The sequence below is a fragment of the Salarias fasciatus genome, chromosome 5 (genome assembly GCF_902148845.1).
Source record: "Salarias fasciatus chromosome 5, fSalaFa1.1, whole genome shotgun sequence".
NCBI classification, from domain to species: Eukaryota; Metazoa; Chordata; class Actinopteri; order Blenniiformes; family Blenniidae; genus Salarias; species Salarias fasciatus.
The window spans coordinates 21,133,325-21,157,455 of record NC_043749.1 but is presented as its reverse complement, the minus strand read 5'-3'; the positions used below and the strand labels follow the sequence as shown (position 1 = coordinate 21,157,455).

General features: G+C 40.6%; 1 protein-coding gene across 4 annotated transcripts; it reads right to left on the bottom strand.

Moving 5' to 3' along the window:
• Nucleotides 1-16,783: 16,783 nt before the first annotated feature.
• Nucleotides 16,784-24,131, bottom strand: im:7151449 (complement decay-accelerating factor). 4 transcript variants are annotated; one of them, XM_030091997.1, is made up of 13 exons: nt 23,968-24,131; nt 23,188-23,373; nt 22,989-23,088; nt 22,434-22,504; nt 21,765-21,947; nt 20,978-21,028; nt 20,740-20,820; nt 20,517-20,597; nt 18,889-18,927; nt 18,767-18,808; nt 18,618-18,669; nt 17,452-17,527; nt 16,784-17,237 (listed from the first exon to the last, which is right to left on the bottom strand). In XM_030091997.1, exons 1-12 carry the CDS (start codon nt 24,047-24,049, stop codon nt 17,470-17,472), a joined length of 1,026 nt encoding a protein of 341 aa, XP_029947857.1. In that variant the 5' UTR covers nt 24,050-24,131; the 3' UTR covers nt 16,784-17,237; nt 17,452-17,469. The 4 variants fall into 4 exon arrangements, with proteins under 4 accessions (XP_029947857.1, XP_029947855.1, XP_029947856.1 ...); XM_030091995.1 differs by having other exon boundaries at nt 16,785-17,237; nt 20,740-20,838; XM_030091996.1 differs by having other exon boundaries at nt 16,785-17,234; nt 20,740-20,838.

The following is a 24,131-nucleotide window of genomic DNA, read 5'->3' as shown; positions in this document are numbered from 1 at the left end:
AGTGGTCTGGAGGAACGAATGCATCATACTTCAACAGGGTGGACCAAAACAACACAGAAGACGGAAACTGTGTGGTAAAAACTGCAAAAGGCTGGCGTACAAAGGACTGCGACACAGAAAGACACTTCTTTTGTTTTCAGAGTAACTTGGTTTTGGTAAAAGAAAATAAGACTTGGGAGGAGGCAATGGCGCACTGCCGTCACTTGAACATGGAACTGATGAGTCTACTCTCTCAGTCTGCACTGGTTCAGACTCTGCAGAGCAGCGCGGCGGCACAGACGCGCCATGTGTGGACCAGCCTACGCTACTTAGGAAATCGCTGGCTGTGGGTGGACCAGTCCATCAAGGCATCGTGTACCAGCTACCAGGCCGGGAGCCCGGGGGAGATGCTGCAGTGTCCTGCCTGGAGCCACCACTGTGGGGCGCTCTCTATTGAGGGGCAGAGTCTGGACAGTTGGGACTGTGCAGACACGCTCAACTTTTTCTGCTATTCAAAAACACACACATGTCCCAGCGAATACTGTAATGACTGTTAATTGTTTTTAAAGGTATGTGCGATACTGAAAAGTATCACCTTCTCAAAAGTACAATAATGTTGTGTGCTAATCTGTATGTGTGTCACCAAAACATCCAGCCATGTCTTTAATTACACATAAAGAGCTAAAATCATGAAGTAATTTTTAAAGCAACACTGTGTGCACGGACGTGAGTGTAATTTTTTTATGTTAATAACCCTAATCACTCTTGTCGTGTGATCTTTATTGTAGCTATGCATGGGTATTTTCAAATATATTCCACTGGGTTTCTTCACTTATTCTGTGTGCAAGAAGATGACAAATATTAATTTAAAGCTATTTTTGTTTTCACTGTAATACATACAGTTTTGGACAGGTTACAATAAATGTTTAATCCTTTTGCTGTTATGTGATTTTCATGATTGATATATCAACAATTAAGTCTGATATGTCTCCCAAAACATTTGGAAGCAGATCACAAATATTTTATCTGACAAATATGAAGTAGTCGCTGTATTTTTTAATGACAAGTAATATGCTGAAAATTAAGAAAACAAGCAGTATTATTACTGCTCCCAGACATCTGTAAAAATTCAGCCACACAACAAATGGTTATGACGTCTTATGTTATTCTGCAATAAAACGCTCTGGAGAGACTGCATTCATGTGTGGAAAAAGTCTGATTTTGGGATTTGTGTGCTTTGAGTGCACCTCAAGTAAATTAACCACTGCTGTCATTTTGTCTGACGTGACCTTTATCAGTACTTGTTGTTACGCTCTGACAGTCTATACAGCATGTACTGGCTGTAATGGTTCACTTACCGATCCTGCTGAGCTAGACGCGACCACTGTCTGGACAGCCGCTGGAAAGCTGAGTGGGAACAAAGGTCAGCGTGGTGTTTGATGGTGGCAGATGACTGATGACTCCAAACACGGCCACATTAGTCCATTACTGCAAACATCCAAACGGGAAAAATATGTCAGTGCTTCGGCACTAAAGTCATTTATAGAGCTTGGCTTACAAATATATACCTTACTTCTCCTGGGCAGCCATTTTTACTCATTTAGGAATCAATTCAGTTTTGGCACGATAAAATAATGTATCACTCATCCTAACTGTCATAATGTATAAATCAAAGGAAAAGCAATAGGTCAAGCCAAGAGGTTCTTTCAGACAATTATGTTGTTCAACATCTTGTTACTATAACATCAATATCAATATTCTGACACCATTGTAAAAGCCAACAATCACACCCAAAAAGGACAACTTATGCAGTTTGCATCCTGACCCCATGACTCTTCTCTTGCTATTTGTGCTAAATCATTGAATCTGTCATGTGGTTCTAAGAATCATTTCTGATGTCCCACAGCTTCTTTACCAAATTCAGCTTTTATATCTTGAACATTGACCTCAAATGATTTCAAGGCACACTCAACAAGCGGAATTTTTGCATTGGTTTGGTATTATCTCAAAGCTTCACTGCATTTTTTCAGTCAAGGAGTTCAGGATCTAGGCCAAACTGGATAAATGATGACCTGAATGACTCTGAATTTTTCCAGAGAAAGAAGACGAAGCTATCAGCAGATTCCTCTGTCATCAAAGGGTAAAATTTAAGTTGAGAAAAGTGATCTGTGGCAAAGTAACAACCAACTCCAACCTCTTTTTTGCTGTTGTTTAGGGAAGATTTCCACCTGCATCACAGTGCTTTCCTTCCCAGTGGACTCCTTGTCCCCAGATGAAGGAAAACAGACACTGACAGGCTGAGTGCTGCTTAATGGTTTTCAATATTATCTATTGCTGTTCTTAACCCATCACAGTGTAATCAAACCGCACCGAACAGCATTTTATCTCAAACAACAGTTTACCTGCGTAGGAGACCGATATGAACGTCGCAGTTGTTGTGTTTCCTGTAAAGCACAATCAGTCCTGTGTCTCCATCTACTGGGGATCCTTCGTTGTTTCTACTAGTAGTTTCATTTTATTGTTGGTGTGCCTTTAAGTTACGTTACAACATTTAACATTATCACTTTTCATCAAAACATGTCGGGGGGTCTGAAAAAAGCAGAATACATTACAATGACTTCAACCTGAGCCAATTAAACTCATATATACACCGTGTATTTTCTAAATAAATAAATATAATGCCCTACTCAGGCATCTTTTGAATTAAAACGGCGTTTTGTCCCAAAGTAAACACACTTTTAGTGAGTACCTTAAAATATATCAACCAAACCACTTATTATTATTATTATTATTATTATTTAATAGCATGCACACACTCCCTACCTGGAACGCTGAGGGTCTCGGTCAAAGAAGAGGCGCGAGGAGTTTCTCATTTCGTTAATTGCAGACAGGTGAGGCGAGCCCGCCACGAGCCGACTGGAGTGACGTCAAGTGTCGATTACCGGAGACCACCGCAGTGGAGCGATGAGTCACGAGCCTGACCGGAAAATACATGAATGAGCAATACAGGAGAAACCAGTGCGTGTCATGGTCTTGTCCAGAAATAAAAGTCATTGATTATAACATCACTTCCTGCAATGCCTCTGATTCATAGTCAATTTTTCACCCTAAAGCAACTGAAGTTTTAATCACTAACTGTGGACAGTGAGAGGAAAACATTGCACGAGAAACTTACAGTTCTGGAGAATCTGTGAAACATTATTTGGATTTTACAATTTATTGAAAGAAAAAAAAAAGCATATAAAGCCCAAGACGCCCCAGCCAACACTCAGAGTGTTATGCTGCCATCTATTGAAGAAAATATGGAACTGATTGAAAAAAATTTTTTTGTCTTGTCACCATACAAATTGATAGGTTATCAGACCATTTTGAGAGCGACCACTGCCTGCCAACACCTTGGATTTCAGAAGTTGCACAAGAGGTAATTAATTATTATTATTATCTTTATTATTATTTCAATGTGTACATCACGACTTCTAAGGCGACTTGAGTTTTTCAGTTGTCCACAAACGTTTAACTAAAAAGCATATCAACCTTTGGGCTTGTTGCCCATTTAAAGTATTCATCTATGATACCCCGAGGAGAAATTTTGCAATAAATAAAGAAAAATGACTAGAAGTTTTGACACTCTGTATGTTCTATGTTTCGATAGATAAATACAGGAGTAAATACACGCTTTCTATGTTCATAATATGACCCATCCAATACATGTTTGTTCGCTTTTTTTCCCCTTCATTTTGTAACGCTCTCATTTAATAATGAACGGAATCAATAAAATAAAGCATGACTCGCATGCGAGCGCGACATCTGGAAGCCGCGTCAAAAGCAAGCGGTTTACGGTAAAACGCCGCCATTACCATGTGATTTCAGCGATGTTTGTAAACATGCGTCAGCCACATGTGATTGTGGCGATGAGGAAAGACTCTCCGACCGGGGGACCAATCAGCGGCCGGGGGAGTGTCAGAGGCGGGGTCCCGGTGTTGCGCTATGGAAAATCGTTAGAGGGAATACACTGGGACAAACGTGCGCTCTGAGATTGGTAATAGAGACATTAGAGGCTGGAACATGAATCTATTGGACTGACGGTGCAGCGAGGACCGGGCCTGAACCGAGCCGGCCGGGAAATGGATGACCCTCCCTCGGCACGGAAGGAAAACAGGCTTAAGATAAACACGTAAGTTATTTATGCTCTGACCGGGCCCGGGCGACATAAAGCTGCGTATGCTGCGTCGAGAATACCACTAGGTAATTCATAACCACTGGAGTGCTGGATGGAAAGGTAAGAATAAAAAGCCCAGAGGCGCTGTGTCGTCAAAGTGCTCTGAATAATGACAGAAAATTAAAGTCCTGCGTTGACCGCCACGGGGGGTTCGGGATCGTGTTGGTGAGCCGGGTTGTCGGCACTTTTCTCTAAATTGTGATGTTTCACAATCGATGTGACAACAGGTAAATGAAACTGCGTCAGCGCGAAGTCCGACAAGCCACATGAAATCCAGTGGGAATTTCCGCTGCGATGGGGGAATATGTTTGTGGCGGCACGGCACCGTGGTGGGACTCGAGCCCAAACTTGACTTGTGCCCGATTTTATTGTAAAAAAAAAAAAAAAAAAAAAAAAAACGAGAACGTAAACAAAGCGTGGAACGGGCAGGGATGGCGTGTCAAGGAAGAGCCTCGGAATAGGATGCTGCGCAAGAGATGGATAGTGCGTAATCCTGTTGTGGGAGAGGACGATGTTACGCAGTTCATAAAGGCGCGATCATTTAGCACTTCGTGGCCCCGTGGTCCTTTTTTTTAACTCAGTGTTAGTAGAATTACCGGATAAGCTTCGAACAATAAAACCACGATGAGTGCACTTTACTGACGCGGTGGGGAAATTGACGCACGATGGCTTGTGAGTGTGATTCCAGGGAAAAGAGAAACTTGAGTTGGAAGTGAGCAAGACATTTGTGACGCAGCTTGCTTTTTTTGTTTGAGGTGCCAAAACAACATTTGCTGCGTCACGTCGATCCCGGAGGCCTTTAATAGTAATCTGGCTTTATAGTGCGCACTTGGTATGATGAAAACAAGCTGTATTTCCCAATCACAGGGGGTGCTGTTGAGTAACAATGATGGGCTACATCATCTGCTGGAAAAGGATGTTGACACACAGACATCCAGCCTGTCACTGTTCACAGTTTTTACCTTTTCGCTCTGGGCCCTGTCTCACCTTTTATACTGGAGATAGAGTTATTATACAGCATCAAATTACACAGAGCATGGAGCCGTGGTGCTGTGCTCGTCTTTTTACTTTAGACGGGCAAACCGTTTAACAGATTTGTCATCCTTTTCAAGAGCCTGTAATGCACCCCTGACAGAACACAAAAGGAGGCTGACACACTGGATGTGATGACACTGTTGCTGTCACCGGCATGGCTGCTGGCCTTTTGCCCCTTCCTAATAACCCTGTGAGGGAAGGTGTGGTGCCTCCTGCTGGTGTACCTGCCAAAGAGACAGCAGGGACGAGACTTCATCACCTCCCAAAGCTTCCCAGCTGAATGTGGGGCACACAGGAGGAGCAGACTCCACCCTGCCAAGTGTATTTGTTCGGTCAGCGCAGTGAATCAGCAGCAGGCCTCGTAAGTTGCTAAACCACGGGCATCGACACGGGGAAGAGAAAGACGGAAAGAGAAGGAGAGGGGAGGGGATCTTTAGAACTTTAATTATGTGTACTGAATAGAAATTTGACTCCTGGGGGAATGTCATTATGGTAGTTTTGAAACAAACAGGTAAAGGTCATGGGAAGAAGCACAAGCTAATCGCATAATGAGTGCCGGTTGATCTCACTGCAGAACATCCCCACATGCGTTTCCGCTTTTTTAAGAAAATAATACAGAAGTCATTAACCATCGAATGAATTTAAAGGGGTAGAAGCCATCTTTTCTTTTCACTGTGAGAAGTATGCCCTACGCACTTGTAATTTCTGCCAAATCTCTTGATGCTGACCAGTCGAACAAGTGACCCAGTTTCACAGACAGGGACATGTGACCTCAGTATTTTGTTATTCTTTCGGGGAGACGCTCTCACTCCAAAGTCACACAAACAGACGTGTCCCGTCTCCTTTTATCCGCGTGTCTCTCAGAGAAATTTCACTTTTGTTCTGTCATGGCATTGTGTTTAAAAACAGAGCAATTTCACTCTGGCTCTACTGGAGGTCCAGAAGTAGACGCAATAAAAAAGTATTTGTGGAGGAGAGAGGCAGCCTGAATTTACTGATGGACATGTTTACTGCAGGGCGCCAGCGTCACCTGTAGCCTGTATAAACCTTCAGAGAAAATGACAAGTGACCCACTGCCTTTTAACACATCCCTCCTACGTATAGATTAAAGAATAGGATCAGGCACAGAGCCGAGAGATGACAGTGCTAAAATTAAACCCGGAGCACTGCTGGTCTTGCCAGATGATGATATTAATAGACAAGTGTGAGGCAGCGTTCATTTGCAGGTATTGGTACCAGCTACACACCTAATGTGCTGCAAAATGAGGGGAAAAAGGTACTAACTTTATATAATGAACCCTCACAAACTGTTATTTATTATGGCTTAGATATTTCTTCTTTGTATACATGTATTGACTATCAACAGTAAATACTTAAATCTACACAGGGCAATACAATTATGAGATGCTGACTGCTCTTTTTTTTTGTCTGAAATAATAATATTGAGAACACCAATCACTGCCTTCCTGTCTCCTGACTTGTAAGCTATTTTTCTTCCCCTGAGCAGTATTTTTAATCTCCCAAATCAATGCGTGCTTTTACCACCGACTGTTTAACTCATAAAACCACTCTCGCTATCACCAAGGCATCTGATGTTTCCCAACAGGCAAGAGTCGGAGCCAGAAGACCATGACGTGTAAATCAGGCCCTCTCTATTTATTTTCTACCCATTGTGCGGCAGATAAAACAAAGTCCCGTGCTCATTATTCATGTTGAGTGTCTCACCCCAGTAAACGTTTCGCAATTTATTGCTCCCAAGAGAGGTTGATGCAACACAGAGGGAGATATCCAACCTATTAAACGATTTGAACATTTGGTACTTTTAGGATGTTGTCAGTACAGGCAAAGCCATCAGGAAGTACGGTCCGATTGGTTCAGTCGAGCGTCACGTGATTGTTTTGTAATTCTGCTTTCATAGCAACACATCAAAAGCTGACAGCAACTTTGAAAGTCCTGCCGGAGGTGTGAAGAGTTCTGTAAGATGCTGCCTCACGGCTGCACACCATACTACTTTGAAATTTGGCATTTGAAGAGAAGTTAATCCTCAATTGTTCAGAAGTGGTTTAAAAAAAAAAAAACATATTACCTCGATGAGTTTGCCCCTCTCACTCCTGATAAATTAGGACCTCTAATCTGTAAGAGGATTAACCAACTACCCTGTTTACACGTGCACGCACGCACACAACGCCACCACACACACACCCTTACGGTGACACACACACACACAGACACACACAATGTCACACATATGCAGACGTTTGGTGCTCCGTTTACGTCAGCTGACCTGACTGCTGGACACTCCCTGTGACACAGATCGTCTGCGAACAGTCGGCACTTGTTGATGCAGAAGCGAAGGCCTTTAGATGGATGTTTCTCTGAATCACAAGAACTCATTTTTTTGTGGATACATCAGATTTTAATTGAGAAACATTCAACCTGTTGGTTTTGACTTTGAGTTTACTTTAATCTTAATTTTTTTTTCTGCGGCTTTGTGTATTTTACTAGAGGCGCACAGCTTGAAACGTTGGCTTCTGATTAAACTAATAGTTGTGTAATTCTCCTTTGTGCTGCCGTGAAAAGGGGGGCCGATGTGCCTTTAAAAAGCAATAAATGGTCAGGTGACTTGGCAGAGCAAAACAGCTCCAATGCAGAAAGCAGCCTCTGCACACGCAGTAGACAGCCAAAAGCGTTTGTAGTAAAAAGAACAAGGCAGCAAGAGAGTGCGCTGGATACAGAGTTCACATATAGTAAAGTTACGTGGGAGGGGTCAGAATAAACAAGATAAAGCCAAGTGGAAGAACTATTTCGGCGCTCGGAGACACTGTCTGCCTAAGTTCCTCTCAAAGTCTTTTGTGGGAATTAGTACAGCCTTTTAAAATCAAAAGATGCTTTAGCCATTGGTTAGGGTCAGAGTATAGATCTGTAATCCTGTGTTTGCCTGCAGGCGCTGCCAGATTTGCATGCCAATACCACTGTCACGTCCTGTCCGAACCGTACACCTTATTTTGTTTCAGAAGTAGACACTGAACTATCAGCGAAGAGGATTAAAGGCAGACTGACAAGGAAATTGTCCCCGAAAGACACATGAAGGTTTGGGATTAGTTGCTACGTCACCTTTTCCCATCACAGGACAACAACATCTGAGATAATGACAGAGCAGGATAAAGCCAGCCTTTTAATGCCAGAGCTACAAATAGAATCCAGTGGGTTTTCTTATATTAATTGGTGCTTGTGCTGCCGTTTCAAAACATAACAGTAGAAGCAATATTGAGAGAAAGTCTGAAGTGTGTTCCCCAGAGTTTCATGCTGATGAATTCTTACCTATTTTAGGACTTGGTTTTATTGTCTTGGATCAGAGTCATCCCCACTTGAAGCATTAGCAGGACGAGATGTCTGAGGGGAACCCAGAGTACTATCATACACCCCATTCTATTGTGTGTTACAACAGGGATTTGATCTATTTTTTTCTCACTATGATTCATACAAAGTTTTTTGTGAGGGACTATCACTGCTGTCAGTCAGCTGCTGAGCTCGTTCTTACATCGTGGTTATCTGATGCACGTCTAATTGAAGGAATTCAGCGACTTTGTACATCATTAAGCGTGAATGACTCAGTGGATTTTTTTTTTTAACCTGGTTTCTTAAAATATTTCTTTTTAAAAATACTCTCTCTGGAAAAAGGAGGTTACAGCATGGACTTAATCATAGATCCTGAGAAACGTAGAGATTACAAACTAAGACAACAGGTAGATGAAGTGTTTCACATTAAAAAAACAGTTGAAATTATGCTTATGAAACATTGTTTTGTGCATTGTGCTTTTTATTTATCAGTTGCTATGCAGTCGGCTCTCGAATAACTTTGCTGCTATCTTGTAATCAAACAGTGAATGTAGTGGAACCTCTGATTGTATTCTTCATTTACATGATGCAACTAGTCATAAATTGCTCCTAACCTGTTTTTTTTTTTTTTTTTTTGTCTCGTTTCAGATTAGGACGTAACTTCAGACGACGGACTTTTCTTCAAGGCCTCCTCCCCAGGGAACCGGTTTCAGATGGTGTATTAGAGTATAAAATCCCATCTAGCACCATTTGAAATCGGTGTTCTTGAGTGGGAACACATTTCAGGAATCGCATCAGTCAATAATATTAAGTTATCAGAAAGGTATAAATAGTATTTTTAAGAGATTTTTAAATGCTACCCTGGAATATGTGAACGATTCGAGTAATTGAAGTGATTAAGAGATGTTTCTGTGATGTGATGCAGCCTCTAACTGCCTCTGTGACGGTCTTCGACACAGCGGATGTCCGTCTGACCCGAGCTGGAGTCAGGTCAGAGAGCCCCCTCTCACCAAGGTTGACCGTTTTCCTCTGGTGTTCAGAGTTTCCATCATGTCTAGCACCATTTGAAATCGGTTACAATGTGGAGGGACTGTCAACAGACCTGATGCACTTCCTCCAAGATCCACAAGGTGGCAGCCTCGTGCTGCATTTCATGAAATGATCTAGACTTGCCAAGTTGGAATCCTTGAAGTGGTTAAAAAGAAAACATGTCTGACTGACCCTGTGCAAGTACCTGCTAAACAATGCAGTGACGTTAAGCTCTGAGAAGGATTTCTCTGAATTTGAGTCATGTTGTCATGCTGTATTAAAGTCACAGCAGCACTCGTCTCATCATTACCCTCTGGCACAGACAAGCGATTATGCTTCATTAGACCAGAAGTTGTGGTTTCACGGTTGTGCAGCTTTATAAATGAATGCATATTTCCTTAATCGCTAATAAACATTAACTCTGGAGGGGAAGCACTTTTCCTTCACAGCATCCCGTCCTGCTGTTTGTCTGTTTTCTTCCCACAATGAAAAGCAGACACACGCAGTTTAGTTATTTGCTTATCGGAGTGAAAGTGGGTGATTGTGTCAAAGATATAACAAGATATAACCTAATTTTAGTCAATTGTGTACATATGAAAGATGAATATTTATTATTAATCTTTTAATGTATCATTTATTGATTTTCATTGTTAAAAAAAAATACTTCAGCTTAAAAATCCACAATTTTGTTTAATTTTATTAGGTAACTCTATGTTAAACAGTAGAAAAGGCATGTGTGTGTGCTTGTATGTGAGAGAGACAGAGGGGTGGGTGGGGTCATTTTAAAATACTTTGCTTTAATTTCCTGTCACTGCAGTGTCACTTCAATTTGGCTTTGATAAAGAGAGAACCTCAGAGTCGGCCTCCACAGGTATGGACTGAAGCATTTTCAATTAGCGCCTGTCATTTCTGCAGCTCCACTGCGGAGGACATTCTTTTCGTTCCTTGAGTTTTAAATTGAATTTAATTATAGCATTTAATCTTTTAATACATGCCTGTCGAGCGTTCCAACGCGCCACGTCTTGGAGAGGTTGATGTGGTGTAAGAGCCAAGATTAGCTTCAAATATGAAGCCTGAAATGATCAACCTTTTCACCCGGTGCAGGTCACACAGCTGACACCTGCATTAAAACATTAGTCTTTTTGAATCAATTATTGATCATTCTAAATGAAAATTTATGGATGGTTAACCCTCACGGTCAAGGTTAACACTCTTGACTGTGAGGGTTTATTAATGCGTAGTTTTAGAATATTAACTGCAGGTTAACAGGAGAAGAAATGATCAATAGGCTACTGATTGTTCAAATGCAAATCGTATTAAGTTTAATTTATTTTTAGTAGCATTCAGTTTAAGTATAGCAAACGTCCTTTAAAAACTTCACATTACTGATGATTTGCTTTTAATTCTACAAATTATTTTCACCTTATTTATCCACTTTTGCACCTTTTAGAAAGTGATCCATAGTATGTAATATAAAATGTACTCAATATGTAGAGTGCATGAACACAACACAAATGCACACACACACACACACACAGACAGACACACTTATTGATATAATGTATCTAGATTCTTACTAAAACCTTAATAACCAAATGACTGATCTTGTTGGGCCCAGTCCCCAGTGGTATCAAACATAATAATAAACAAAAATTGTATCTATAGGCTGAAAACAACATCTCGGACCATTAAAACATTCAAAACTCTGCAGGAAGTTTGTCAAAACAAGATCGTCGAATACTGTAAAGTAATTAAAGGAAGGACACACACAGCAAACCTAAGGCTCATTCTTTATTTTTTTTTATTTGCTTGGTTCTTTCACAAAACTTCACCCAAATTCAAGGATTTGTAAAACTGGTCATCAAGCTTCAGTCCACAGTTATAACAGGCAAAACGGACTCAATCTGAACATTTACGCTTTACAAAATCACTTCATGAGCCACATTTCTATTTTAATGTTCGGCCTTTGCTGGCTTTAAGGTTAGAGCCATGAACCACAGATATGTTATCAGCTTTTAATATTATGTTATTTTGTGGAACCAGCAGCAACTAGAAGGTCTCCTTTCAACTTCCCAGACATTTTTCTGACATTTCCTCTCAAAGAAGACTGCCCACGGAGATAAGTGGTGTCGTCCACCGCCTCCTTTTTCTGACTGCCCCGGCGCTTGTTTAACCTTCTCTGTGAGATAAACACTCTGTAGGCGAGACAAAACTCAACTGAAATCGCATGAAATATTGAATAGCTGCTCGTGAAAGTGATGAAACTCAAAACATAACAAGACCTTATTTTTAACTGTGGTGTCTCCAAGCAGCCAAGGGAAATTAAGAGGGTCTAATTACAGGAGGTTTTTTTTTGTATCAACAGAAAGCCAAAGTGTTCTCTGTCCTGGGCCCATGGAGTGTTCCTCTCCGGCTTTAGCTCATGTGAGTCATTGGGAGTGCCTCAGTTAAAAAAAAAAATGATCCCATTGGCAACGTCATCAATTTCTGATTGCGCCGAGCTCGACTTTGTTTTGCCACGTTCGTTCCGCTGTGATGTGGTAAGAGTTGAGTGGCATCGTTGGTTGCTTTCCCTTGACCTCAGCAGATGTGGGAGGAAAACCTAAAGGCTGAAATGAAAGATTAATCATCACAAACTTGGAAATTTGAAGTGCTGTTGGTTTAAAAATAGGAACATAGGAAACACTGCGTACCTTCAAAAGAGGGAGTTGGACAAATGTAAAAGGAAATATGGCCATATGTGAATGTCGGACTTAATAAATGGTTTATGATAGCTAAACTTAGCAAAAGTTTAGATGGATGTTACTGATACAGTGTGACGGCTGGTCTCTATTTATGTTTTTCTATTTATACGTCTGGTAATGTGCTGCATTTGGGATGAGCTGATTTGTATTGCCTTCACTTGTGTAGCATCAGAAGGAAACTCTGTGAGCATTTGAGTCGCGCCGGAAGGCAGGGTGAGGAGCTGGTTATCACAAGAAGAAGCTTGACAATGTGCGTTATCAGCTCGTCTTTCCTGGAAGACGAGGGCAACATGTGTACGTAATCCTGCTTTTTTTTTTTTTTTTTTTTCACTTCCACAGAACAGAGCAACCTGATGCCAGAAAAGAGCGTTTCCGGTGAAGTTAGACCCTCCCCCTGTGCACGTTATACAAAACTGCTGTTTATCATTATATTTGTTCTAAGTTCATGAGCGTCTGTTTGCAGTGAGAGTTCGTGTTTCCGAGGTGATGTTTTCTGCTTGTAAAAAAGCGAGAGTATATGTCACTTAGGTAAAAACCAATTATCCACACAGCTGAAGCTGCTCATAAAGAGAGCTCCTCCATTAAAAGCATTTAAATATTTACTTTGAAACCTTTACCAACACTAAAAAAAAAAAAAATCTGCTTTTGTTCCCGGACTGAGTCCTTAGTGGGAACCATTTATGTGCTGTTTGTCTTGTGCTTAAAGACTCCGTCCGCTAAGCTCATGAGAACAACTTTAAAGAGAAGTTTCAAGTACGCAGCCAATAAGGGGCTTTGTCCCTTAAATCATTTTCCGAGCCACACCAAAGTTGTGCTAAAATGTACGTATCACTCTATGCGTTGCTATGTAAGTAATTCAGCACAACGCTTCCTAAACAGTGGTGAGTAATCCATTTGTGAGAGTTAAGCTCCCTGTTTCAGTACCACATCGGTTAGTCTGTCGGCATGTAGCGATGCCCAGACTTGTTGTGTAAAGCTGCATCACTTCCTCTGTCGAAACAGCCCCCATCCCCCCCATGGCTGACCGCGTGGCGAGAACAGGTTTATTGAGAGGCTCTCATGCCCGGCAGCGTTTCCTCCTCTTTCCAGAGCACAGCCAGGGCCGAAGACTGATCACAGTCATGAAAAGTTAATGCAGCAGGAAACAGCAAAGATGCTGTCATCATATTTTATTTAAAACTTCCTGATAGGAACTCTTGACCTATCACCCTCTATTAACGTCTGTGTACAAACACTCCAAGTAGGCTCTCCATAAATATTGATAAGTGTACAATGTAAATGAGTGGCCTCAGGCAATTAATATCCTTTTATCAAAATTGAATTATCCTTTTTTTGGGACAACATTCAAGCAACTTCCACGTGAACATTGATAATCTGATAAACAATGGGTCAAATTTAAAAGCCTTAACATCTTGAACTTGGTAATGGAAAACCATGACACCATTTAAATCACCATTTAATTTGTGTCACAGTTTCCCAATACCAGTGGAATGTGGTAAGAAAACGGCAAATATCTCTTCACCCTGTCAGGACTTGAATCTTCCTCCTGGCTGCCTCCATCATCGTCAGTGTTTTTACCTCGATGACTGTACGTGAAAATCAACGGTTTCACCAAACTGCAAAACACTCACACCACCACACAACTGCAATCAAACGCACAATCCAAACTTCAACAGGCTTTGAAGGCAGAGGAGAAGAAGAATCCCTGGATCTGGATCTGCTCAGAGAGGATGGACACTCGTGTCATCGCAGCGTTCCTGTGGTGCGTAAACAGGAAAGGGATTCATGGAGGTCAAGTGGAAAAACGGACAGGTGCTGAGTAACATATTACTGCTGGCGTGTGAAGCTCTCACAGTTCTCCTTTTTCAGAGTTTAGAGTTTTAATACAGAATGAGCCAGAATGGGTGTGGTGCTGTACTTTTGCTGTGGAAAAAGTGGATTTAAAAGAGGAGGAGGATCAGTGCCGTTGATACTGGTAAGAACAACACTCCCTGAGAAAGGGAGGGCGCTCTGTAGATTTCCCACTGTCATTCAAGTTTCTGTAAGCGGACAGCTGACACTCCATCATATGTATGTTTAAGACTTTGTGGCGCTGTACTTTCTCACCAGAACAATTTGCTCTCAGAGTGCTTGCTTAGTGACAGGAGGTTCAAAGAGTTTCCAAAAGGAAACTGCAAGACAGCTTCAAGTGATTGAGGTCCTCTCCCACGGAAAAGACCTCTATTCACAATCACAGTCTTTCACATTAAGCATTCGGCTTCAAACTTTCCTCTGTGATAAAGCTTATAATCACGGCTGCCTTTGGTGACCCGTCACCATCTCCTATAGTTATATCATTATAGGTCCAGACGGCAGAGGGACGCGTATGAATCGACTAAGCACGTCGTTCTGCATCAGCCTCTTTAACCCTCCATACATAACCTGAAGGCAGACACTTTGCGTCTTCTTTTTCCCACTCTTTCTGGACCCTTTAACTTCCTGTGGCTCTGTCTGACCCTCAAGTTCAAGCATCAAACAGATCACATGTTGATCACGTTCTTGGCTGTAGCCTAATATCATAACCCACTCAGGAAAATGGCCACCCACCACTGACTTTAATTTAGGTTCCCTTATGTGGAAAAAGGAGTGTGTCCAATGTTTTATTGCCCAAACGGGCATTGTAAAAACCACTGGTCGTGAAATTGTTAAAACAGGTACATTTACTGACGTGTCTGTAGGCTTGTTGCTTTTGACTGAAAAGTTGTATTTGCTGCAAAGCTGCTGTCTCTCTCAGCCCTGCTCAGAGCCGACATGTTAGCAACGCTTTGCTGATTACAGGAAAGATGCCCGATTGTACATGAACCTAAAACCAGCCTGAATGCACAGTAGCCTACCTGTGATGCATTAGAGACCCAGAATAAACATTTAGTGGTAAGCAGCTTTTTCTCACATATGCCTCAGATTACTATAACAAATAAACTTAAGAGAGGCAAATTAAAGTTCTATACAATAACAGGTAACTAATTACTTTGCATTTACAGCGATTAATAAAGTAAAAAAATTGTAACTATAGTCAGTAAATTTTCTGTAATTTTCACCACTTAGAATCCATGAATCCATGAATGTTGCTTAACAAGTTAAATTTGTTGGAATTTTAGAAGTGTTCCTCACTAAGCTGCAGTCTTAATCCTGTTTCCATGTTGATTGTTTGTCTCAAACTCAAGCTTGTTTGTTTTCACTTGAATCCTTCATAACGAGACTTAATTGAATACTTAAAAGCTTAGAAGTCTCTTGTGGTAAAAGTTATTTTAAGACGGAAAGGAGGAATTCATTGATGCAGCATCAAAGGATAAAATTAAAAACTTTTGACCACTAACTTATTTGTTGTTTTTCTTTTGGTACGCTGTCAGTATTACAAGAACAAAACCCCCAACCAGCACTTTAAAATCAAATAATCACTGGAGGTTCACGGTCAAATGAATGTGGTTTCATTGTGGTTAGAGTGTAACACCACAGGAAAGCTCCTAGTTTTTTGACCTTTTTGGCAGGCAGAGGGTAGAGGATGGGTGACGACTTAATATAACCGTTGTTGTTGAGGCCCTTGAGGGAAACAACAAACCTCTCTGCTGTGGCATTAAATTGTCTTCATAACTAAGATTAATAACTGGAGCACTCAATAAATATCCTATCTATGACCAGGTTTGTCTCTGCATGATTGGAGAAAACATCTTTTCCACTAGGTTTTTTTTTTTTTTTTGAAAGTCACAGTCTGGAAGGGGCTTAAACTATGTCAGAAATGACTCATTGAGACCTGTTAATGCTCCAGACTGGAGAAGTCCTCCGCTCATCCCCCAAAGGCACAGAAACCTCAGACATGGCAGCCGTCCAGAATACAATGAAACAGTGTCACCAGATTTTATGGTGCATTTTCTCTGGACTGGCCCACACCCCTGCCAGGGGAATGACTCCATCCCATTCTGCTGCCGTGACAGAGAACACATTCACTGAAATTCTCCCCGAGAGGAACAAGAAAGTGCCGCGCTTGAAGATGTGAGAACTGCTTCTACATGTGCTTTAAATTTTAACATTCCTTCAGAACAAAGGCATTTCCTCTTTGGCATGTGGTGTCTGTTTGTGCTGGGCACTGTGAACCAAAAATAAGATCAGAAATGTTTTTTTGTTTTTTTTAATTCCTAGCTCTGGTTGTAATAAAGAATCAGCTGTTCACACACAAGTGATTTAAAGTTCACTCAAAATATTCAAGTAAACGACTCCATTCAGTTAAAAATCCATGGTCATCATCCCTTTTCTCCCCTGACCTTTAGCATGTAGCTTGTGTGGTCATACGCTTACTGGAAGGTAAAAGACTGGGTCGGATTCTGCCCTCATCAAAGGTCTATTTCTCGCTCGGCTCACTACGAGAGCCTCAGAACAATGGACAATGATGAAAAGAAAGTCAGGAGGCGAAGAATGCAATTGATTGTATCTTTATCAGTCACTATTCAGTCCCACAAACTGAATTAAACACATTGTATCCCTCTTGAACTCACTTTTGTTTGGACTGTCTTAATGAAACCGCATGTTAATAACATGCGGACATTTCTCAACCTTGCATGTTTTTTTTAATTATCTGGAAAACACCAACGAGGCCATTTTAGAAGAGTTGACACCAGTTTATATTATAAATAACAAAGAGAAACCAAATATTTACATTTCTGTGTTAAAATAATGGGACATAAAAAAAAACAATAGAAAAAAGTGCTTATGTTTAAATTACAATGCTATTCAGTAGATCTGATTACTTGTCATTTCAAGTGCAACATTATTAAAGTGAGATGTGCCAGAGTTCAGAGGCACATCCTTCCTGATTCGCAGATGTTCAACAGAGAGGCGCCGTTCCGTTTGCTGAGTATCTGTCGAAAAAGAAAACGGGGAAAACTTCTTCAACTACAGCATCATTCAAACAGGAAAAAGTGGCAAATCAATAATGCTTCTGGAATTACTATCATGGCAAAAACAAACAAAAAGTAATCACATTGTAGCTATTTAAAGTTAAACAATAATAAAAATGCTTCCAGGTAGTTTTGATTGCTTTATAACATCAAATGCACAGAAATGGACAGATACCTGAGTTAGGCGGGCAATCTAAAGATTTTGGAACTGTAATAACTCCGGCTTCAGGTCTTCTCTGGTGTCATATGAACTACGGTGCCATCAGATAGGGAATTTGTGTCAGAATTGTTGAATTATGTTCATTTCATGTTAAGATTTCATTAGTGAGCCAATGGTGTTTTACTGCATTCATAAATTAGTATTCCAAAGTGTTAAGTGTTAGTCACTGAAATTTAAAGAGACAGTGCAGTCTCAAGGGGAGAAAATATAGACACTGAATGTTTTGTAAAGGTAAGCTGAATTTTAATGTTTAAACAGTGATATCCAAGCAATTTGGAAACTGAACTCTGGTGGCCATATAGTGAGTTAATAGTGTAAAAAGACTGATAAAATCAGAATTGTGGGAAAAACTTCCATACTTATGAATGCTTCGGTTTAAAAACAGAGACTCTTCAGGCTTCTTGCAGCAATGTTCACTGACACAGTAACATTAATTCTGTTTGTTGCAGCAAAGCATTTTTTTTCTATTTTAATTTAATAACATGTTAAAAAGGTTGTTGCAATTGAATTACACATTTCTGTCTGATTGACAAAAAATCCAGCAGTTTGAACTGAGCTGTTTTGTTAAACATGAATAAGAGCTTCAAACAAATGCAGGTCAGAGAAATCTTTAACAAAAAGGGTGAAACACAAACACCAGACTATATCAACTCGTTTGTGCATGTTCTGTTATGTAGAGAGAACTTATTAGAAAGACATCTAAGTTCTAACCCTGAGTTGTTTTTGTTGTGTTATTGTTTTTTTTCCACTGATTTCTTTGCCACTGCTGTTTAATCGAAGGATTTCCTGTTGACTTCCCTCATTCCTCAATAGCTCGGAAACACAGACATCTAAATTTCCATGAACAGTTCAAAAAAATCCAAAGCAGTGAAAAAAGTAAAAAGAAAAAAGAAAACTACTGCAGAGTTTAACACTGGTGCTGGTTGCTTTAGAGCATAAGGTGTATTATGCAGACAGTGGCTTTAATATGTAATGCAGTGAATTGTGCATAATGAACATGTTGACGTGGAAGCCTCAGAAGATCAAACGAGCACAGCACACAAAGAAAAACAGTGAAAGGTTTGAAGCATAATCAAATATGAGCCATGCATCAGGAAAGAACAATCAGAAGTAAATCTTACCCTTTCCTCCTCAGAAGATACTTGTGTAAAAGGAATGCAACTATACAACCAACTGCAACAAAATAATTGAAAAGGTTTTTTTGGAATTAGTTGGTCAACCATGAAGTGGAGCTACTGTATGAGTTGAAAAGGGAAGAACTGTACAATACCTAATGAGACACATATCACACTGACTATGACAGGGATGTAGTCTGAAAGAAAAATGAAATGAGAGTTAATGAAGCGAATAATCACATTGTCAGTTCGAAAAGACTGGAACTCAATGACTCACCAACATCGCTGTTAGTAACTTCAGTTTTATTAGGTTTTCCTGCAAGTACAACACAAGATTTTATGAGTGTAACTGACTGCCACAGACACAAATCAACCTAAATCAGAAGCATCACTGCATGAAATTCTTTTAAACGACAATGGATTTTGTGTCCAGGTGGACAAGTGCATCTGTTTCACTATGTCGCCGTATCTTTAATAGTATTTTCTTTAGAAAGTGGTATTTGAAGTTTAGTTGTCACTCAGGCAGTGAGGGAATGTTCACTTTCGTCAGGTTTGGTCTCATTAAAATAAACTCTGGTGTGATCGCTTATTTAATGCGGTCCAATACTGGAGGTGAGAGTGCTGCCATCGGAAAAACACAACTGAGAAAAATAAGTGGAATTTGTCTGAAACAACGAGAGTCTCTGCTGAGAAACAGAGTGCGGTGAGGTTTGATTGAAGTTCTGTTAAAGTCAAACTTCAGCATGGAAAACGCAAGGAAACCTTGGCTTGGATCTTATGAGTAGCTGCAGGACATGCTTGAAAAACTATGGTGGGAGTTGATGACTTTCTAAACAACATGGGATGAAAATGGTTTTCAAAACAGGTAAAATTCTGGGGAAAAAAATACTCCCTTCATATCAGTCAGTATATTTGAAGTAGCTCTGATTAAAAAAAGTTGATGACTCCTGGTAGAACTGAAGCAAACACAGGAGATGACGGGCGTCAAAAAATGCTGCATCTTTGCAGAAAATGTGTAAATGTTACAAGTTACGGTATGTTATTGTCTTTATACATCTTACAACCTGTTGACGATTTCCTACCTGATAAAAAGTCCCACCATAATATTCCCAACATGTTGGATGTTTCAGAATAGACTGTAGGCTACAGCAAGCAGCCCAAAATGCAATCGAGTGATCATGTTTTAGTCTGGTGTTAAAAGTGTGAGTACAAGTTGAAATTGACAGGAGTTTAAACTCTGAGCTGCCTCAGAATGTGAACATGACCGACACTGGGTTAAAGAAAACTGTTTGACATTTTGGGAGAAACAGATATGTGCTTTCTGATGGAGGGAAAAGTAGCAACATGCATTTTATCAGTAACTATTCATCACATATGATCCTACAGGCTTTGCTTATTATTTACTACTGGAGTTGAAAAAGCCAGTTTAAATCTTGTATTAAAAGAAAAAAAAACATTATTAAGCGTCACTGTAAGTGCACAGTTTATCATTTTAATGTCGATTATGTGTTGAAAAACCTCAAAACCAAACCTTTATGAATCGAAATCGATGGCAGATGGCAATGAAATGTGTTTCCCAAAATCTTTTTTTTCTTCTAACGATTAGTGGGGTTTACATTTATGAATTAGTTGTTAAATATCTAAAATTGGCAACCAAACAAATAAGGATGTAATCCAATAAGCAGGCAGAGTATCAGTCTCAGCTGATTTGAGTGTCAGTTTAAAATCTGTTGTCCAATATAATGTTATTTCCCTAATAATTGATTTCCCATGTTAAAAGAACAACCAATCATGATTTTCATTTTACACAAGAGCATGAAAATATATTTCTTCCACTGACTGAACAGTTTTCATGAAAAACACAAGATTTAAATTCTTGACCATTTCTGAAAAACCTCCCTGTACCTTGTAACGAAGGCGGTGTCGTTGATGTGACGGTGGTTGTTGCAGCTTTACCTTCAGTTCTGAAAATGTCTCTGCCGAATTCTGAACAAAACAATTAAAACAGCTCTTAATTCTCCGTCCTGTTCGGACAGGATTAAACTGAAAGAGTATCTGTGACGCATGCAACATGCACATAATTCTTGGTGCCGTGTTCAGGCGGTTTCCAGCCAACGTTTTTCAGTACCTCGTTCTGAAGGTGAAGCAGCTGATGCTGCGGTGAGTGTGACAGTTTTATCTCTGTGAGCAGTGGGTGTGGCAGACCAAGCTGTAGAAGTGGGAGAATCTGACGTGACACAAATAATCATTGCTGTTAGAATATTTTTCTCACCCACAAAAGGATGGCGAGGAATTCAATTAATGACGAGCTACGTTCCAGAGTGTGATAATCTATGTCTGAATCACTTCGTAAAAGATTTAGGTACCTTGCGCTGGAAATGTGGGAGTCTGTAGAAGTGGATCTTCTGTTGTCAGACCTATGAACGAGAACACTGCTCTGTTTATCTGTGCTTAAAAACATAAGCCTTCATCAGCCTTTATCGTGCAGGTGATGCAGTGTGCATGTATAGAGCATTTTACGATCGGTCCAAAAGCTGCCGTGCCAACAAATAAAAGCGATGGAACAGCCACATGCTACTTGGCAAAGGAGAAACTAAAATGGGTATAATGATAGAACCGCTTAAGGATCTACTTGTAGAAATGATTAACTTTTCAGGAAAATGTTATTCTTTAGTCAGCAGACTTTAGTAAAGGATAAACATGAGCACAGTTAATGAGCAAGTGAGCACACACACATAAGTTTGAAATGATCAAGGAACTTGATTCCTGCAACATGAAATAAATATATAAAGGTGAAACAGGTGACGTTGCTACAGCATGCAAACTGCATTTACAAATGTGCATTGGACAAAGAATCCGACACCAATCCACAAAGTTCTCGCTGTGAACGTCCTGCAGCCGTCATTATTTGCCTCACAACACTTCGACACTGACATATTCTTCATCATTTGGTGATATGGTGGTTCATTTACAGCGCCAATTTCAGAAGGTCTTTGAACACGGCAATCACAGCCGGGACTATCTCCACAATATCTGACTAAATTATATTAACAAAAGTGATAGAAAAGGCCATCAGCTTTTCAAGTTGCTGTAGATTTTCACACAGATGGGAAAATGATCCACAGGTTAGTAATGAGAATGAGATGATCTTACCTCTGCATTCAGGAGGCTGAGGGTCGAATTCACCACTTTCGCCACACATGATAGAATCCGCCCCGATGAGGGTGTATCCTTTATCACAGGTGTACTCGATTGTTTCTCCGTACTTTGGGTCATCTTGCACATCCCATGAGCTTCTGCCATTGGCCACTTTAGGAGGTTCTTCACATGTTATAACTAAGGAAATCATAAAAAAAATATTTTTTTCCACTTTCATTTGAGCAAAAATACTATCAGTTGTCATTTAAATAGTGACGCCAGCTGAGTTACGGAGTGAGGAGGGAAAAGCACATGGCATCTTTAAAACGTCATAAAAATCCCAACTGCTGCTTAATCTAGTTTTTGGCTTGGTAAAATGAGTTGAACAGACTTCCTGCAGCTCGTCTAGTAGGACTGCCAGGTGGTTTACGCCACTGACGCACTCCGTGGCGTCGTGGTTAGCCTGACAGTGTGAAAGTCCCTGAGTGTGCGGTTTCCTGCCACAACCCAAAAACGTGCTCAGTAATTTGCCCAAAGGAGTAAATGTGAAGGTCTGTGGTCGTCTGCCTCTTCTTGTTCGCTATTATGACTGGAATTGGCACCACTGCCCTGCAACCTTGAGCTGGATAGAGGAGTATAAACAATGGCGGGATGGAAAGGAAACGTGAAGTGAGAAACACTTACTCTCACACTTGGCTCTTCCAATCCATCCTGTTGCAAAGCACTGTTTGTAGCTCATCCCGGTGATCTGGTAGCTGTGGAATGAAGGAGACGAATGAAGTCAGACTAGGTTATTTCAGCAGGAATCATTGATCCAGAATCAGGAAAAGCAATTTCAACTCAAAAAAATGAATTCTGGCAGAGTTTCAAGTGGCACAGTAGAGCAAACCAATCTCAATGAAAGCTGAGCCAGGTTTATAATCGGTGAAAACAATGACACAGCTCATTCTGGCAATGCTTCTATTCGTCTTCGAGTGTGCTCTGTTTTCTTTGCGGGTCTTCACCATTAGATTTTAGATTTCATGATGTAGCATGTAGACTTCAGTAATTTACAGCACTGTCAGGCAGAAAAATGTTGGGAGTACAGCAAAAAGACATACTTTGTGAAACAAACTGGAATGAAATGCCTCCTCCAGGTTATCTGATCTGTGGCATGTCTGCAGCTACTTGTTTGAGTCATGAAACTATTAGTTTAAGATAATATTTAACTGGATAACAAAAGGTAAAAGGTACTCTCACCCTTTATCGCAATATACTGTTGCTATAGCGCCGAACAGGGTACCCCCACTGGCATTGAAGTGCATGTTTTTCTGAGGTATGGGGGGACCACAGTCTTTCTCTGTAACAGAAAACAACGCCACAGGATTCAAAGAAATTATTTCATCAGACTGTTCAGCTCATCTGAGGAGTATGTTTGAGCGTCAGTAGATTTTCTCACTTTTGCATATGAGATCTGGTTCAGTCCACATGTCATTAGTGCAGGTTATAATCCCAGACCCGCTGTCCTTAACGTGTCCATGGGCACACTCGAATGTGGCCTGAGTGCCCTCTGGAAACTTATTCATGAGAAGTGATTCTTCAGTAAGGACAATGCTTTCTCTTGCCTGAGGTGTCGGGCATTCGGCTGGTGGAAAGGGAAAGAGAGAAATGGGGAAAAATCAATCTTGAATCAGAGAGGGCTCATCAGCCATCTGCAGCCTCTAAAACATAGATGACAAAATATATTTACATGAGAGGACAGAAGAAAGTCAGAAAATAAGAGTATATTTAATTACCAGGCAGGTTTTGGTAAATTGAAACAAATTAGTTCAAATGGTACATAATATAGGAAAACTAAAGTGTACAGACAATCCCTGAAAAGCTTTCAATATCAGAATAGAAGGAAAAAAAGGGCAAATACGTCTACATAACTTATTTATGGGTTTGGTACGCTGCATTTCTAATAATCAAAGGATATACATACAAAAAGAGTCTTGTTCCAAATGAAATAATACTGAATGAATATAAAGTGAAATAAAGGGCATTAAAAATGCACATTAGCAGTCTTTCATGTTTCTTGTCTTTAACTTTTCTATATTTCGCGATAATTCCAGACATTCAATCCGATATTTAATCCCAGTATCCGGCAGTAAAATGTTTGCCAGAGAACTGGTTCTGAGAGTGCTCATGTGATTTGATAAATATGGACTAATTCAGAGCTGCAGTGAGACCGACTGACCTGCTGCCCTCATAACAAAGAGGCAGAAGAGGAGAAGCGCGCGGGCTCCGCGCGACGCGCACACTTCCAGTGAACCCTCCATCCCGGGCTGCAGCGGCGGACCTCCGTCCCGTTCGCTCCAACGACTCGACAGAAACTGCGTCTCAGCCGGCTGACGGCGTGTC

Coding starts and splice junctions, on each gene's coding strand:
- im:7151449 (XM_030091995.1), bottom strand. CDS start 24,049: ATGGAGGGTTCACTGGAAGTGTGCGCGTCGCGCGGAGCCCGCGCGCTT. Junction 22,505..22,988: donor ACAGTATATTGCGATAAAGG/GTGAGAGTACCT, acceptor TTCATTCCACAG/CTACCAGATCACCGGGATGA. Junction 21,029..21,764: donor TCAGCCTCCTGAATGCAGAG/GTAAGATCATCT, acceptor TCTCGTTCATAG/GTCTGACAACAGAAGATCCA.